Source organism: Castanea sativa, chromosome 3, assembly GCF_040712315.1.
Source record: "Castanea sativa cultivar Marrone di Chiusa Pesio chromosome 3, ASM4071231v1".
Classification (NCBI taxonomy): Eukaryota; Viridiplantae; Streptophyta; class Magnoliopsida; order Fagales; family Fagaceae; genus Castanea; species Castanea sativa.
This window is the reverse complement of record NC_134015.1, coordinates 38,821,973-38,834,618: the sequence shown is the minus strand read 5'-3', so window position 1 is coordinate 38,834,618 and position 12,646 is coordinate 38,821,973. Positions and strand designations below refer to the sequence as shown.

At 33.6% G+C, this 12,646-nt stretch overlaps 1 protein-coding gene across 1 annotated transcript; it reads left to right on the top strand.

The window, feature by feature from the left end:
* The first annotated feature begins 1,735 nt into the window (after positions 1–1,735).
* LOC142629827 (protein MICRORCHIDIA 7-like) lies at positions 1,736–11,359 on the top strand. Its single transcript, XM_075803862.1, has 19 exons — positions 1,736–2,186; positions 2,646–2,720; positions 3,208–3,242; positions 3,336–3,420; positions 4,788–4,880; positions 5,026–5,110; positions 5,377–5,452; positions 6,200–6,328; positions 6,845–6,943; positions 7,067–7,168; positions 8,011–8,178; positions 8,272–8,367; positions 8,919–8,970; positions 9,108–9,219; positions 9,298–9,670; positions 10,017–10,105; positions 10,205–10,292; positions 10,867–10,989; positions 11,080–11,359. Exons 1-19 carry the CDS (start codon positions 1,736–1,738, stop codon positions 11,143–11,145), a joined length of 2,397 nt encoding a protein of 798 aa, XP_075659977.1. The 3' UTR covers positions 11,146–11,359.
* The last annotated feature ends 1,287 nt before the right edge of the window (positions 11,360–12,646 follow it).

Sequence of the window (12,646 nt, the reverse complement as noted above, 5' to 3'; positions counted from 1 at the left end):
GTTAGCTTTTGGTTTTGAGGGTTAGCTCTGCCATGGTGGCTGCCATAGACTGCATTTGTTGGACGGAAGGTGGTTGCATAACAGGCATTGACTGGTGAGTGAGGTTGGGGTGGCTAGAAGCGTTTCCACTCTCTTGGTGGCTTGGATTAGTGGCAATTGACCTTCTCTGGACCATACAGCTTTTTGTCAAAGAAAGATAAATTGCAAAAAACAAATTTAACTTTCCCACAGACGGCGCCAACTGATGATGCATAGAAAATCAGTAGGCTAAATGCTTCGGGCTTCAATAGGCTAGTGGTTGCTTGGAAAGCTTGAAAAGAAGAAAAAAACAAGATCAAAGGTGATCGGGGTGAACCGGCCATGAAACCTCCGATGCTTCAGTTAGTTTTCTCTCTAGAATTCAAGAATTTCAACTTTTGGAGTAGTGGAAAACTTACCTTCATTTGATATGGATGAGTCCTTTTATAGTGAGCTTTGGAGTTGTTACTTGTTTAGTGACTTCCTCAACGTGGACGGGAGTTAGCAGATTCAGACTTAACTTCCAAAACTGCAATAGAAGTTAGAAGGTTCAGACTTATTTTCTACAACTGCTATTAGAAGTTAAGAATTTAGTGGGAAGTTAGAGCGATGAATAAGGATTTTGCTCACACTTCAGAATAGTAGAACGTGGTCCGAATTATAAGCTTTTGAATATAAATTTACCCTAACAATTTCCAAGTGTTGGGAGGTCGTCCAGGTGCTTCCATATTGGATGACCTTCTTATACTTGGACGACCTTCTCAAATTGGGATTGCCATTCTAGACTTGGACGACCCTATGGACGAACAGGAGATAGTCCAATTTTTGGTCCACCATCAAGACTAATTTTTGTTCACAACAAAAAACAAGGTAACAAAAGACTCGTGTGGGTTTTAGTTAGCTTAACTGATAAAATTTTTTATGATTTTATAAGATATTAGAAGTTAGATCCCCACCTATACAACAAACTAATTATGTAAAAAGCAATTGCTAAGAGCGGATACTATAAATTGAAACTCTCTCTCATTAAAAAAATGTTTTATGACCAATTTGATCATTAAAATACATTTTGATGGTGTTTAATGGCCAAATTAATAGCCTTAAACACAATTAAACACTTTTTTATATAAAAAAAAAAATCAAATTTAAGTAATGCTTGAGATACAAATTTTTTTTATAAATAATTTTACAAATTGTTGAAGTGGTGAGTAGTTACTGGTAAATAAAAATAGTAATGTTAATAGTGGGTATAAATGAAAATCAATAAGAAATTGGCTACATCTTACTCACCAAGTTTAATGAGAATTAAAATGAAAATTTTCAGACTAAAAGGAACCCAAAAACAAAAAGCCTCAAAATTTAAGGGTCAAAAATGCAATTTAAAGGAAAATTAGAAAGTTCCAAAACCTCACTTCCCCCTCCCCCGAAACCGACGTGTTAGCCTATAAAATCCTAAACCGACTAGTACTCTTATTTCTCACGTGGCTCTCACGTGACAGCCCGGTTTTATATAACTCGCGCCACTTCTACCGCATAACGATCATAGAAACCCATCGCAACTCTCTTTCTCTCTCTCTCTCTATTTCTTTGTGTCTCTTTGGTTTCCTTCTCCGTTCTCAAAAAGGATTTTTTTTTTTTCTTTATAGTCTTGGTTTTCTTCTCTCCCAAACAAGCCCGAAGGTCCGAAACCCTAAGGGCACGTACAGTTCTCCCAACAATGTTCTTGATCAAGCAAGAAAAACCTGAGATTATTCCCGAGCTTTTCGCAAACACTATCGATATCAGTAGCAGCGACAGCAGTGGCTGTACCGAGTCTTCTGATACCGGCAACTCGAACGCCGAATCGTTCCTTGAGTCTGTCAGAATGAGTGGAGACAATAAGCGGCGGAGTGGAGATATAGAAGAAGGATCGGTATTGAAGAAGCCACGGAAATTGGAGAAGGATTGTTCGGACGTGGTGTTGCCGCCTGGATTTCTCTCTTCTCTTGCTACTTCAGTGAACCGTACTGCTATAAACGCTTTGCCGTTGTCTGTGTATGCTCCTCCGGAGAAGCCTGCCGCCGCGGCGGAGAGTAGGGAAGTAAGTAAGGAGGCTCGCGGTTGCAAGCAGTTTTGGAAAGCTGGAGATTATGAAATTAGCAATGGTGTCGATTCTGTTTCCACTTCTGGTAATTACTAAATATTGTTTCTTTGTTTTTAATGATATAAATTTCGTTGAATTCAAATATGGCAATTAGTCGTGTGATACTGCCGAAACTGTTTGGTTGCTTTAAGTTTATAGATATGGCTAAATACTAGTGTACACTATTTTGTTGCACACGATTCACAATTTCAGTTCAAAAGTCATTATTTCGGTTCAAATTTTTGAAATGAAATCTTGACTTTAATTTCAGTGCGTGTGCAACAACCGAGTATGAAATAAACATTGCTCTCGGCAATCAAGAATTTGTTTAAGATGTAACTGTTCAGTTTCTCTTCTACTAAGATTGAGAATTAAACATTTTTAGCTTCTATGTATTGTGTCTAATTTGGTATCTTAAATAGTAGCGAACTGCTATAGCAAAACTTACTGGTCTAGTTTATTTTTGTGGAATTTTTTAATTTAATTTATTTTATTTTTTTTGCAGCCGGTATGGATCATGTCAGGGTCCATCCTAAGTTTCTACATTCAAATGCAACCAGCCACAAGTGGGCTCTGGGAGGTAGATATTTACACTTGAATAATGAGAATTATAATGAAGTTAGACATGGTGTAACTATAAAAAAATGTAACTTTTTGTGATGTTACACATTTTATATGATTTATATTTTTTAAAATATAATTGTTGGATTACATGTTTTTGTTACTTTTAATATACATGCCAAATTATGTGTTAATGCTACTTGCTATATGATTTCAACTAATGTTTTGTGTATTGTTTTAAAGTTAAAAATAAAAAATAAAAAGCTTGAAGTTTAAACTTTTTTAATAAAGATAGTTATTGATATTTTTCAAGTATGGGGGATATAAGGGGATAAGGTAATCCAATGGTGATTTGTTAAAACATTCACTTTCAATCAAAGTTATGGAGGTGTGTTGCACCATATGTTATGTAGGGATGAATTTTCATTTTTTTTTTTTTAAACCTAGAAATAAACGTGGTATTATGTAAGGAATATTTTACTGACTTAGATCTTCTAATTGCACAGCTTTTGCAGAGCTTCTAGACAATGCTTTAGATGAGGTATTTATAATTTCAAAGTTTCTTCTAAAAATAAAAATGCATCACAATTATTTTCATAATTTCCATTTTTCCTGAACTTCTTTTGGTGGTCAGGTTTGTAATGGAGCTACACTTGTTCACGTAGATGTGCTTCAAAACATGAAAAGTGAAAATAAAAATCATATGTTGCTAGTTGAAGGTAAGTAGCTCTATTGTTTTACTTTTTTTCAATTGTTTCCTGGAGGTTTCTTGATTTATTGTCTTGGTTTTATTAATTATATTATTATGTTCAAGAGTTGTTGGGGAAAATTGATTTAGCGTCTTTTTTAATATTATTATTTGTAAGCAAAGGCTTTTCTTTGCTTCAATTGAGTATAGTCAATGGCCCAATTTATATGATCTGTTGATTTGTTTTGTGCATGATTTTTAGTTCTGCTATCTCATGGGTTAAATTTCTAATACCTGGGGAGTTTGGTCTATTTTATTTTGCATTTTAATGTGGGCAACATGTTTAGGGCTGTGGGTGGGATTCTTACAATAGATAATCATGTTAAGAAGAACTTGCTTCTTGTTAATTGGTGTTGCCTATGTCGGTGTGATGAGGAAACTATGAATTACCTTTTACTTCATTGTAAGTTTGCTCATGCATTGTGGAGTGAGGTTTTTCTTATGTTTGGGGTTCAGTGTGTGATGCCAAATACAATTGTCTCTCTTTGTTTTGCTTGGAGGAATTGGTTGAAGAATTATTGTTCAAATGTTTGGAATATGATACCGGCGTGTCTTATGTAGTTAGTATGGAAGGAACACAATACCTGAACTTTTGAGGACATTGAGAGACCTATTGATCTCCTAAAAACTTCACTAGCTAGGACTTTGTTTGAGTTGTCTCATATTTGGGATGCATTATATTTCCTTGTCTGATTTCCTTATTTCTATTAGATTTTCCATTTGGTTTGTTTGTATTCTCTTCTTTGCTATGAGTTTACAATTGTAAACACATTGCACTTTTCCTATCAATAAAAATTTTATTACCTATAAAAGAAAAGGGCTGTTATATAATTTTTATGTTTCTTTTTTATGTATTATTTTTAGTATCATTTGTGTTTATTTATATTTTTTACTATCTGGATTTCTGCATTCACCTCTATGCTTTAGAATTTTTATTGATTTTATTTTTCTTTTACCTTTAAATATTCAATCATGAGTATTACTGTACAAATTAATTCACTTAATTTAGGAAAAAAAATGAAATGAGGATGGCAAAGTGAAGTGATGTGTTCAGTTTTACATGAAGACAAAAGTGTTGGGTCCCAAAAAGTACTGCACTAAATGATTCAATCATGAGTATAACTGTATAAATTAAATCCCTCGGTTTAATGTAATGAGATGAGGGATGGCAAAGTGAAGTGATCTGTTCATCTGAATATGCAGACAAAAGTATTGCAATAAAAGAACGAGTTAGAATGTTGTTGAAAATTTTTCTTTGTTCTTTTAAACTCTGGATGAACATTCAAATGCTGATATATGGTGTTACTGTTTTGTTCCAACATTACTTTTTGGCTGCAGATAATGGTGGAGGAATGACTCCAGATAAGATGCGGCAGTGCATGTCTCTTGGCTATTCTGCAAAAAGCAAAATTGCCAACACAATTGGTCAATGTGAGCTCCTTAATTACTTTCAACGGCTCTTGCTTCAGAAATTTAGTGGATATATAATTGGACATTGAAACATTTTATGTGCAGAAGACTTGATTATTAGATATGCCATTAATTCTTTTGTTTTTTTCCCCAATTTTCTCCCCAGATGGAAATGGGTTCAAGACAAGTACTATGAGGCTAGGAGCAGATGTCATTGTGTTTTCACGCTGTCAAGGAAATGATGGACAAAGGTAGGTCCTTTGTCTGTTTACTATAAAATTGATTTCTGGCTTTGCTTATTTTGCTCTTGCTATTCTGGAATGTATATGATCATCATTTCTGGTCTTTGAGAAAAAGAAAAAATCATAAAATATATGTGACTGTATTTCTGATATGGTGAATTGCTGAAAAAGGGATTTATTACTTTATATTCACTTTCTGAGTTCCTGCGCCAGTGTTTTAAGCTTGTTTGCCTTATCAGTTTCAAAACTAATGGATATGTATTTATTTGTCTAAGTTTCACTCAAAGCATTGGAATCTTGTCCTACACATTTCTGAGGGCTACTGGAAAGGAAGATATTGTGGTTCCCATGGTAAGAACTGTTGTAACTATTCTTGCATGTGCATGTGTATACATGGATTTTTATTATGAGTTGTTTAGAGGGAAAGTATACTTACCAAAATGACAAAAAAGAAGGAATAAAGGTGAATTAGAACAGCAATATGTGATACTAGAAATCAATATAAAATTCTCAGAGAATTTGAGAATAAACACATGATTAGAGAAATGAAAATTAACTTAAGAATCAAAACCTAGGCTTGCTTGTACTCAACTCCAAGCAAGAGAAAACAAAACCTAAGAATTGGCTTGTAGCTCCTTTTCATTCCTTTGGGAGTATGGTGTAGCTAGGGGACTTTATGAAATGTAATATCTGAGGCATGTTGCTACTTTTCTAGGGTTAAAGCACTCAATAATGCAATAGAACAAATATAAGATTTCTCAAGATATAGCTATAGAGTAGAAGAATAGAATGGAATGGATGAATGTCAGTTAGCTAGTAATGAGAGGAATTGTTTCTCCCGTATCTTGTGTCCACACCAAAAGGTTTCCAGTAATTGTCATGTTAATTAATCAATGATAGGTCTTTTTATTTAACAACGAGCAAGGATTTAGAGAAATAATGTTGCTTGATATATATATATATATATATATATATATATATATATTTATAGAATGTTGATTGATATTTTGATTACTGTTTGTCAAAAGTTTTGTAATTCTTAGAGCATCAAGTATTTGACTATTGGCTTTGTGACTGATTTTAATTTGGAATGATAAGATTCAATATGAGAAACGAGGACAAAGTTGGAACAAGGTGGTGCGCTCTTCTCTGAGTGATTGGAATAGAAATTTAACAACCATAGTGGAGTGGTCACCTTATGCCAGTGAAGAAGATCTTTTAAAGCAGGTAAGTCTTCTTTTTTGGTTTTACTTTACAAAAAAAAATAATAGTCTTCTTTTTTGGTTTCAATTTTTATACATTTCAATCATTTTATGATTGGTTATCATATTTATGATAAATTTTAAGAATTTTATAATGTTTTTGGCATAATTTTATTTTCACTTTGGATGTGTGTGTGCATACAGAAATGATACTTGGTTATCATTTATGATAATTTTATTAAAATTTTTTATCCTATATATCATAATTTTGTTCTCACTTGCATGTGTATGTTTGTGCAAATGATGCTTAAAGAATGGATAATTTGAGTTCTAATGAATATGGAAATTTTTTTTTTATTGCATCGTGCTTTACTGGGCTATTACTGTAGCATAGTTTAGCAATGACCAGTAAGTTGCTTTTAACCCTTGCTATGTGGGTCAAACTATGCCTAAAATTTTTTAATGTCATGGTCATTTTATATATTTATTAGTGACATCATCATTGTGTCTCATTTAATCATGCTTTAATTGTGACATGTAGTTTGATTCCCTGAAAGATCATGGTACACGAATAATAATATACAATCTTTGGGAGGATGATGAAGGGAAACTGGAACTGGATTTAGACACTGATCCACATGTAAGTTTTTAGCACTCTTGCTTTCATATTCTGATTTTATTTCTTTGAAATTTCATGTAAAACTAAAAGGTGGCATATGCAATTTCTGATAAGGCTGAATGTTTATAACTTTTGATATGATAGGACATTCAACTTAGAGGTGTCAACCGAGATGAGAAGAACATACAGATGTCAGAACAATATCCGAACTCCAGACATTTCTTAACTTATCGACATTCTCTAAGGGTATGTTGCAAGTTCTCACTTGAGTTTAATTTGAAATTTCATTGTCTTAATCTGTCTGCTGGTTATTCACGCTGAAGATGCCTACTGACTGCTAAGGCCCCCACTGAATTGAATTTTCTAAATTCTCATATATTCTACTTACTTGGATTCCTTATGGCTAGTATTCTGTAGAAAAGAGTCTTAGAATAACATCAAGTTGGGCTTTATTGATGTACAACATTGATGGTTTGGTCTGTAACATAATTCAGTTTGTCACTACTATTAAACTTTGGTTCCTCATCCTAGTAGTTTTCTCTATGAAATTGAGAAATTAATTTTTGAAAAGGAAACTGATATTACTAAAATTTCAGAACTGACATTGTGAAAGGTAAATGAGTTTCACAACTACAAGTGCGAATTAAACGATTGCGTTCATGATGGTCAATTATGGTTGTCAAAAGTTCTAGCATTTGCTGTTGCACTGCCTGGCAGATATCTAGACCTCTTTGTGGCTCAAATATGATCCCTGATCTCTTATTTAATATCATTTATTAGTTGGTTGATTATTGGTTTTTTAGAGTTAGATCTGCGATTTAATGAATGAAATCTTAGTATGGATATAATTTATAATAACTTGAGGTTGTAAAATTCTAATAACTACAGTTTTTCTCTTTTTTTCCTTTAGTATGCAGCCTGAATGTCATGTGATATTTGACTTATTAGTGTTTTTTCTTTTACTGACAATGATAATTAGTTGTGAGGAACCTCATTTATTTCCTTGATCAAGAAGTTTTCTGTACTAGTCCTTTGATGCTTGCTATGGTTTAATACTAACTCCATTTCTTGATTTTATCTTTTGCCAGAGTTATGCATCAATTCTCTATCTTAAACTTCCACCAAACTTTAGAATCATTCTCCGTGGAAAAGATGTTCAACATCATAACATAGTTAATGATATGATGTTGGCAGAGGAGGTTACATACAAACCTGTGGCTGTGAATCTTCCTGAGGGAATTCCAAAAGATTCAAATGTATGTTGCTTGTAAGATTCAGCATCTGATTTAGCATAGCTTTATGCCTACCATTTTCCATAACCTGTTTTTTTCCTACTCTTCTCTAAACAGAAGGTTGCTGTTGTGACAATTGGGTTTGTAAAGGATGCAAGAGCTCATATTGATGTTCAAGGGTTCAATGTTTATCACAAGAACCGATTAATTAAGGTTATTTTTCTTGTTCTTCTGTATATTATTGATTCTATAGGAATATTCCAGTGATTAAAACTATCGAGCATGGTTGAGAGACTAAAGCCTTCATTCATGGTGCGATGGCATTGTGCTTAATATGTTTGAGTAGAACTGTTCAAGTTTCAATTTGTATCAGATTTGTGGTTGTCGAGTGGTTCTAGGTTTTTTTATGCAATCCATTCATTTTAGGTTTTCGTATAAAACTTTCTTTTGCTTGAGTACAGCTTGGGCCCATACTTTATAGATTTCAAAATTCTAGAGCACGTACATAAATCACTTACACTTAAAAAAAAAAAAAAAAAAGCTTTAATTAACCAATGATACATTATGAAGGTTTCATCTTATTGTAATTGGAGTTACAACAGTTTTGTGGTTTTGCTTTTAGAATTATGATTAGCAGCACTTTTTTGTGCTCAAAATGATTGATAAGGGGTCCAAGTAAAATTTTTATCCTGCTGGATTTCTAGAGTGATACATTGCATTTTATTATTTAAACATTGTATTCTGTTTGATTGCCTTCTTTGCAGCCATTCTGGAGGGTCTGGAATGCTGCTGGCAGTGATGGCCGCGGAGTTATTGGTATTGTTTCACTTTGAAATTACTCAATTAGTATTGTTTTTGGCATTGCAACAACTACTTTTAACGTGATTTTGTTTTTCAATGAATAAGAATTTTTTATTAAACTTTACTGTTGTTATGCCCCTTCTATGCTACAGGTGTATTGGAAGCTAATTTTATTGAACCAGCTCATGACAAGCAGGGCTTTGAGCGCACAACTGTTCTCGCAAGACTTGAGCAACGGTTAAATGCAATCCAAAAGAAATACTGGTGTGTTTTCTTTTGTTTCTTGTGATTAGAAAATCTGAGGTGATGAAAACACTTAATTAATGGATTTGTTTTTGTCAGGTCCACAAATTGCCAGGAAGTCGGTTATGCAGCAAGACGTCGTCAACCTGGTTCTCCAGTTAAAGTATCTCATAAAGAGAAATCCACTTCGGGCACAGGTTATTGTCTTAGGCAATGCACCACTAATTCTCCAGCCCATGAATATGTAGAACAATTTACTTCATGGGCAAATCAGAATCGGCGTGGCTCTACTAGCAGGGGTTCTAAACCTAAATCCAGTGTGGTAATTAATGCAAGATCACAACCAGTAGGGTCTGCAAGTGAAGACGAAAGTTTTCATGAAGCATCACCTTGTTCTGATGAATCTCAGTCTCAGCAAGATCCCACATCAAACGGAATAAGAGATCAAATGTTTGCAGGTTTACCCTCAAAGGTAGATTTTCCATTTGACTTCTCAGTTCTCACTTGCATTTTGTTTCTTGCTTTACCTCATGCACCACGTAGAAAAATTGAATTTGTCAGATATTTGGCTTTATTGAGTTGATAGTGTGCAATTTAAGAATAATAAGAAATATTTCTGTAAGAGATAGTACTAGAATGCTTGCGAGCCACTATCACTATCATTAGATATTTGTTGAATCTTCATGTGCTCATGCTATGATATGCCATTCTTTTTCCTTTTAAATTTGGGTGGCTCTATGGTTCTTCCCAATAGTCATTTTTTTGTCTTCAATTCTTTTTGTCTCTGAATGTTTCCATTTATGTTCTCCATGACACAGGCACCTGCCATAAACGGTGATGGACAAGTATCATCTAATGGACTTAGTCTAATCAAGGTGAAAGAAGAGGATCTTGAACCAAGAGAAAGGTTGTATAATTGTTATTGTTGGATTCACTGGGATATTGTTTGATTATGCTATTTTTGTTTCCATTTTTAACCATTGAAGTATATCCTTTTCCTTTGCAGAATGAAGGAACTATGCAGTCCAGAGATGGCTAAATTGCTAAATGATTTACAGAAGGAAAGAGAACGAAGTAGAATACTTGCAATTCAGGTAAGTAGACAGTCATTTGCCCATTTCATCTTTTCACCATTTAAGAGTGTCAGATTGTACAGTTTAAATAAGGTTTAGTGTTGTAGAGCTTGAATCAGTGTGCTACAGAGATTAAGTGGAATTGGCAATTGTTATTCATGAGTACTGGGTTATACAAACATTAAAGAGAGTTTAAAATGGATAACGAGGAAATCTGCTGAATGCTAATTTTCCCTAGTTCAACCCCCCCCCCCCCTCTCTCTCTCTCTCCAGCCTAAAAAAAAAAAAAAAGGAATGGTAACCAGACTTACCTAATTATTGTCTTAGTGTGTAGATTCTTTAAATGATTTAATTACACAATTCTGCTCACTTATGCAAGTTGGTTGCATGGAAAATACCAATTAAATTTATTACCAATTATACATATATGGATTCTTCCATAACTTTAGAATATAAAAGTACATGATGGCCTTATTAGTATTTCTGGGCTAGGGGTCCAGTAATAGGTATAGGTATTTGAGTTCGGTTTTGTCAGTCATCTCTAACAGTGGATTATAAAACTGAAGTCTTTTTTGTTTTCCTTTTTCACCATCAGCTTCAGGAGAAAGAACAAAAATTAGAAGATATGGACAAGGAGCAAGAAATTCTGATTGATATAATTTCCAAAGAAAGGGACCAGAAAATCGTGGAAGAGAATAAATGGAGGGAGAAATTAAGAGTAAGTAAAAAAAAAAAAAAAATTCTGATTGTAGATTTTAATACAATGAAAGTGCTTCTTTTGCTGATGAAGTCTCTTTGTTTACCGTAGGATGCATCCAATACCATTGAACTGCTAATTGAGAAGGTGAAGCAACTAGAAGGCAGGAAGGGTTGAGTTGCAAGTAATGATTGAAGAGCCTTTTATTTTTTATAGTTGTCTCACACTAAATTTTTGTTTATATGATGTTGTACTAGCTAGGGGTGTTTGCTTCACCGTAAATCTGAAATATAGAGCGCAAACCCCTCCCTTTGTGTTTTAGTTTAGTCATTATTATTATTATCCAGAATCCTTAATGAAGTTACTAAAATTTATTTTTTATAAACTATTATAGGTGTACATTGTACTGGCCAATATAAACTTACATTTTGTATGTCCACAATGTAAGTTTATATTGCCTAGTAGTTTTCTTTTTTGATAATCAATGAAGTTAATAACATTATTGGGAGAAGAAGCTAATTTTATTTTAATGGGTCCTGTTGTCGTGGTTCCATTGGCATTTGGCAAGCAATTTTTGTTGACCTGTACAAACCATAGATTGCAGTGCATACATTTGTCAAACTCAACGTGCAGGTCTTCTTTCTCTATCATTTTTATGCAGCAAATGAAGTCAACGTGGTGAGAACGATGAGAAGAGATGAGAAAAGATTCTAGAGTGAGAAATGAGTACCTGTTTGGTAGTGCCATTTTTGCCCTAGTTCTTCTTGTTCATTCTTATTCATTTTAGCATTTCCATTTATTGAGCTTTTCTCAAGCAATTTATCCGCGACTTTTATCCCGAAAATTGAGATGGTCTCCATTTTAAAAATAGATTAAGTTAGAGTAGAATTTATATATTATATAAAATAATAATAAAAAAATTTAAAAAGAACAATTTTGGTGGGTTTTTTTTTTTTTTTGGGAGAAAAAAATGAGTGAAAGAGATGACCTAAGTTGGTGTTTTTCATCTAGGAGTAACCATAGTAATACTCTACCCGCTAGACCTAGGTTTGTGGGAGCAAGGAATCTGGATGAGCCATAACTGTACACCCAACTTCATCGAAAATGCGATTTTAGTGTTTTAATATAACCACTCCCAGTCTCAATTATACATTTTTTCCCCTAAGTTGTACTCGGTTTTTCTCAAAATCCCGATTTTGCCCATATGACCCAAAATTTTGTTAGAAGGTACCTGACATGAGAAGAAAGTAACAACCTCATTCATAATCTTTGCGGATCGGTGAATTCCTTCATCATGTTCATAGTTTTTTGTTATTTATTTATTTATTTTTCTAAAATATGTTTTTAACTGTTCTTTTTGATAATTTAATCCTCAAATAGTAGTTTTGATTGGTGCTAATCAAACACTGACATTATTAAAACTGCACTTTTTAACAAATTCTATAGAATTCAAACGCCTCTCAGCCTCTTCAAAGTTCAAACAATCAATATCAAGTATCAACAATTTTTAAGTGCCCGTTTGGTTCAACGTTTTGAGCTCAAAAAGTCACTTTTCCAAAAAATCAGCCATTTATGTGTGTTTGGTTAAGCACAAAACGCAACTTTTTAGAAAAAGTTGCGTTTTGAGCCAAGGCATAAAACGCGCAATCCCTTATGGAGTTCTGGAGGTCCATTTTGC